We start from the raw sequence: 5,249 nt of genomic DNA on the forward strand, positions 1-5,249 counted from the left end.
CCAAGAGGGGGAATGATTTATTCCAGTTCATGGTTCAGGAGCTACAGTTCAAAGGGGCAGGGAAGGCAGGCAATAGGGCTGAGTCACAGATGCAGCGATAAGTGCTTCTGTCGCAGCGCAGCTTGCTCAGAGAAACAGCATGCAGAACAGGGGCTCGGCTACAATGGTCAAAGCCTAGGCTCCTAGCAACCTACCTCAGACAGACCCCCTCCACACCTGCCAGAGAGCCCACAGTTGTCCAAAGTGGTCATCAGTTGGGAACCAAGTATCCAAACACATGAGCCTGTCTGTAAAGGGCACTTTAGCTTTAGAAGGGCACTTTGATCATTGAAAGGAGTGGCAATGGTTTAAAGAGCCTATGTGGGGCAGGAATTGGATGAGCAAAAAGAGAGAGAGAGAGAGAGAGAGAGAGAGAGAGAGAGAGAGAGAGAGAGAGAGAGAGAGAAGTGTGAGACTTGGGGTCTGGAGCGGGGTGGAAAGAAAGTAGAAGAAAAGGGTGGCTTTGGGGCTGCAGGGGTCCTGGCTGCTCCCCTGGGCTCCTTGCAATCCAAAGAAATCTGGCAACGTAATCATACACCCTACCCAGCCAAGGCCCTACTTGCTGCCCCAAACGGCCATCTTTGTGAACACAGGTCTTGGGAGGAAGCGGCTAGTCTTCATGTATTCTGAGATCTTCTTCAGGCCCTGTGAGGGAGACGGATGGAGCAGGAGCTCAGGTCAGCGGTCCCACGGGGATAAGCAGCCCCACTCCAGGATCAGCTTTCCCCGTAGGCTCCAGTATTAGAGTTCTGAATGGGGAACTCTTCAGTTTCCTATAAAGACTCTACAACAGGCTTTGTATCCATATCGATTATGTACATGCTATTATGTATATATATTATGTTATATATATGCTCAGATCACCCACTTGATAATCTAAGATCAGTCTCACTGTGCCTACATGTCAACAAAAGTTGAGGTCCAGAGGTGTTAGGTGGCTTTCTCCTGCTCACACAACTGGTTCCTGGCTCTAGGGCTCCCATTCTGTGTCCTCTCTGCCCAGTCCCCTCCTCTCCTCCTGCAGGACACCCCACCACCCCCTGTCGTCACAGACAGGCTCCTTCTCCACAGGGAACATCCTCCTGGCTGGTTTACACAGAAAATACCTGTAACAGGACAAGGAGGTCCAGAACAGGCCAGTGCAACAGACCAGAGAGCCAGGACCTCAACAACTGACCTGGCAAACGCTGAATGAAATGCACAAGGGGAGGAGGGGCAGCCTAGAGTGTTGATCCAGCTCTAATCACTCCTGACAGTAGAGGTCCAACCTGTTCTATGTGGAACCTCAGGCCAATCTCACTGTGCCCCAAGCTGCCTCATAATCAGCCCTGCTATATACAGAGACTGTGCAAAAGGACACCGGGTGTGTTTTGTTCCATCTTATCGGTAGAGCTGGCTCAGATAATCCCTACAGTGTTCAGAACCCTAGAGCTGACTGTTGTCAAGGAGGCAGGAGCTGCAGGCCTTGGGCTGCAGCCCTTGGCTCTTCCATCCTTCGCAACCATGGCCACCACACAGCTCTGGTATATACCCCAAGGCCACTGCATCAGGACCAGAGTCAAAGCTGGTGAGAACAGAGATGTTGTATCGCTTGATTTAAAGAGATGCCAGACTAGAAACCCATTGTCCCACCGCCTGCAGTTGCCAAGTTCTGAAAGGAGAGATTATGTGGGTGTTAAGGAGAGTCCAGGGGACTCATGCAGTGAGGCCCAAGCTTCAATCCCCAGCACCCAGCTGACAACACGTCTGTTAGGTCCCCATCTCTCTGCTGTACTCAGTCTCTGGATGGAGTTCTTTCCATGTCTCACTGGGCCTGACGCTGAGTCTCATATAGAGGCCAGGGATAAGAGAGAAATTAAGAATATGAATACAAAATGGCTCCATGGAGACATGGGAAAAGAGAAGAGAAGCCCCACACCGTGCCACACTTTAGGATAAAACCCTGAACAGGGCCCACACACACTCTCAAATCTAGTATCAAAGAAACAGCTCTGGGTTTGGCATGTACTCAGATTGGGATCAAATCGAGGGAAGCGTTCTAAAGATCAGGTGTGAGTGCTGTCTACACATGGCTATTTCACACGAATCCTACCAAGCCTCCCTCTCAGAATGCCAATGGCTTAGACAGCCCTGCCATGTTCTGCCTTCTCCGCAGCATCCTGGGCTATGTAACCCAGACACAAGGGCCTAAGGCTCTTTCTTTTGACAGAAAATAGGAACACAGCCACTGCCTGCTGACCTTAGAGGCCAGATACCAAGGAGAGCTGGGTATAATCTCGGCTAGTAAGGGACTTACCCTCTATAATCTGTTTTCTTATCTAGCCAATGGGAGTCACAATTCAATCTGCCCTGTTGATCATAATGATAAAGTTCACCCAATAGAAAAAAGATGCCAAGCACGGGTCCTGCCAGACTCAATAAATGCCACTGTTTTGCTGTTTTTAACTTAGCTCCAGGACTAAGGATTTATCAGAGGAAGGAAGGAAATTTAAGAAAAAAGAGGATTAGGAGCATCACCTCAAAGCGGGAGATGAAGTCCTTCAGGTTGGGGAATGCTTCCAGGCACTTGGGGTCAAATACTTGGTTCCTCTCCAGGACATCATAAGCGATGAAGTCCACGAAGGTGATCTGCAGAAAGCCGCCAGTGAGTGTACTGGAATCTGGTCACCTGGAAAGAATGGAAGGCAGCCCCTCCTCCTCCTGTCCACCCCACCCCTTTTACCTTGTCTCCTGCAAACCATGGCCGCTTGCCCAGGAACTCAGAGTAAAGCCTCATCATTCCCGGGAGTTGCTCCAGGTACCCTGGCTTCAGCTTCTCCTACAGCAGAAAACATGGTGACCACCCTCAGTCACAAGATTCTGAGCACAGGCTGAGCTCACAGGGCTGTGAAGGCCCCATCTGAGCAGAGGGGTGGCTGCCTTCCAGAGATCGGACCCAGGTTTATTCTGCTATGTCATCACTGATTAGATCCCACAGGCACCAGATCCGGTATCAGAGGTGATGAGAAGGCACACGGGACTACCCTGTCCCTGGGACTCACCACTGATGTCTAGAACCACTCTTGTGGGTCACACTCAGGACTATGTGGGCGGGCTCTGGACTCAGGTGTTATGCAGAGTCAAAGAAGCAAACAACTAAAGCACTCTGGAAAAGAAGTCGAATGTTCTACACAGTCAAGTGGCAGGAGAAGGGTAGGACTGGGTGCAGCTTCAAAAATGATGGGATGAATTTGAGAGAGCAAAAGAGACCAAGGAGAGGGTTGATTGGCTGTGGATTGCCTATGGGGAACATCTGCATATCACCATGGACATCCTGGGCCTGGCTCTGGGAATCTGCTTGGGAAGAGCCCCCCCAGGTGGTGATGCCCTTCCATTTCCAGGTGGCACCACTTTTTCTCATTGTTTGAGAGAGAACTATCGGAGCACCGATGATTTAAGCCAAGTGAAAGCCATAACCCAGGGCAGAAAGGGGGTAATCAGAGCTGAGGATTCTAAACATAGTCTTTCCTGCCCAGGTATTGATGCTTGACTGTGGAGGTTTGCACTGCTTGCTAAAGGCAGTGAAGTTCACTGGGAGTTTTATTTGACAGGACTCTGAGGTTGAGGGTCACTCTGTGGTGGTGGTGGTGGGGTGAGTGTGTGCACAAGCGCCTGGAGGGGTTGGTTTTGTTTCGGTAGCTTTGATTTGGAGACATCTTGCTTTGTAACCAGGAAGGCCTTAGAAAGCCCCATCTTAGCTCCAGGCTATACCACATGACTGCTGCCTTCCAGAGCACCATTTCTGGGTGAACAGGGCTAAGAAGATTAGATGCTAAACACCAGAGCAGGTGAGAAGGCAAAGGTACAAGCTCCTGTTCCCCCACCTCACCCAGCCCGGAGTAGGACTCACAAAGTCGGGGTTATAGCAAAGCCGGGCTAGCATCATGCGGTTGTCCATGAGCTGATTCTCCAAAATATCCACAAGGATTCTCTCCTCCTCTGTCTCCCCACCTGCGGCACACACAGCACAAACTCACTCTCAACATCCCACTGGCCCATGCCCAGGAGGATGGCCACCATCCCCCACCCCGGCAGCCAGCCTCACTCACACAGGTTGTGCTTGCGGGCAATGTAGCGCAGGATGGCGTTGCTCTGAGTGATCTTGTGGGGCCCGTCAATTAAGTAGGGCAGCTGGAGAGACAAGCAGAGACGGTCAGATGGGGTACGTGGTCCCGGTATCCCTTCCTTGGGTGAGGACAGACATGGGGCCTGGCACTCACTGTGCCTGGCATGGGACACTTTCCATGAACACAATGCACATGAGTGGAAGAGCTGGAATACAGCCCGTACCAAAAAGATGATGTGGACAACCAAGGGTGGGCAGATGAGAAATCCGACCCCAGACCTCCTGATCTGTGCAAAATAGGGACACCATGACCTTCCCCAAACCTCCCTTCCCTGCACCTACATTGGGAAAGTCCAGGCCCAGCTTGAATTTCTCGTTCAGCCACTGGCTTCGGTCATAGTCGGGAGCTGTGGTGGACAAGGTAACATGAAATCAAAGGACCCATGTGTTCAGATCCCTCTCCCAAGACCCTCCCAAGGAATTGAAGACTCTCTGAGACAGCAGACCTGCGAGCTGACTCACGCAGTCTCACACTGCACGTTTCAAGGATAAAGAGTTCTATAAGGGCTGTGGGCTCTTTCATCACTAAAGTTTACAAAATCTTTAGCCAAGTGCTGAAGGGAATGGGACCCAGTTATATATACAGTGGACCTTCTAATCGTTCCTTAGCATCTTCCATTGGTAGGGCAAACTACACAGTTAAGGTTCCGTAAGGGGGTATAGTCTAGTTCCAACAAGAAGAGGCAGAGCTGAGCAACAAGGGGCCTAGGCATGGGCCGCTGGGCACCAATGGGCAGGAGTTGGGCAGGGATCTGACTAGGAAGGTGCAGTCACCATCGCCCATGGTGTATCTCTTCTCCTCATAGCTTGAGTCTGTGTATTCCAGGAGCAGGCGGATGGCATGGGCCAGCTGCGACAGACAAACCAGAGATAGTGAGTATCTTTCCCCCCCCCCCCCCGCGAGTCCCCACCTCCTGTCCTAATTTTACCATCTCTATGCTCGCTCGCTCGCTCGCTCTCTCCTCTCTCTCTCTCTCTCTCTCTCTCTCTCTCTCTCTCTCTCTCTCTCTCTCTCTCTCTCTCTCTCTCTCTTCTCCTCCTTCGT

General features: G+C 51.3%; 1 protein-coding gene across 1 annotated transcript; it reads right to left on the minus strand.

Annotated features, from left to right (window-relative positions):
• Positions 1-5,061, minus strand: LOC119800828 (glutathione S-transferase Mu 7). Its single transcript, XM_038311121.1, has 7 exons — positions 4,979-5,061; positions 4,487-4,551; positions 4,128-4,209; positions 3,929-4,029; positions 2,762-2,857; positions 2,557-2,667; positions 1-684 (listed from the first exon to the last, which is right to left on the minus strand). The coding sequence occupies exons 1-7, from the start codon at positions 4,986-4,988 to the stop codon at positions 595-597; spliced, it is 555 nt and encodes a 184-aa protein (XP_038167049.1). The 5' UTR covers positions 4,989-5,061; the 3' UTR covers positions 1-594.
• Positions 5,062-5,249: the final 188 nt, after the last annotated feature.

The sequence above is a fragment of the Arvicola amphibius genome, chromosome 14 (genome assembly GCF_903992535.2).
Source record: "Arvicola amphibius chromosome 14, mArvAmp1.2, whole genome shotgun sequence".
Classification (NCBI taxonomy): Eukaryota; Metazoa; Chordata; class Mammalia; order Rodentia; family Cricetidae; genus Arvicola; species Arvicola amphibius.

Coding starts and splice junctions, on each gene's coding strand:
- LOC119800828 (XM_038311121.1), bottom strand. Junction 4,030..4,127: donor TGCCCGCAAGCACAACCTGT/GTGAGTGAGGCT, acceptor TGTGTGCCGCAG/GTGGGGAGACAGAGGAGGAG. Junction 2,858..3,928: donor TTTGCTATAACCCCGACTTT/GTGAGTCCTACT, acceptor TTTCTGCTGTAG/GAGAAGCTGAAGCCAGGGTA.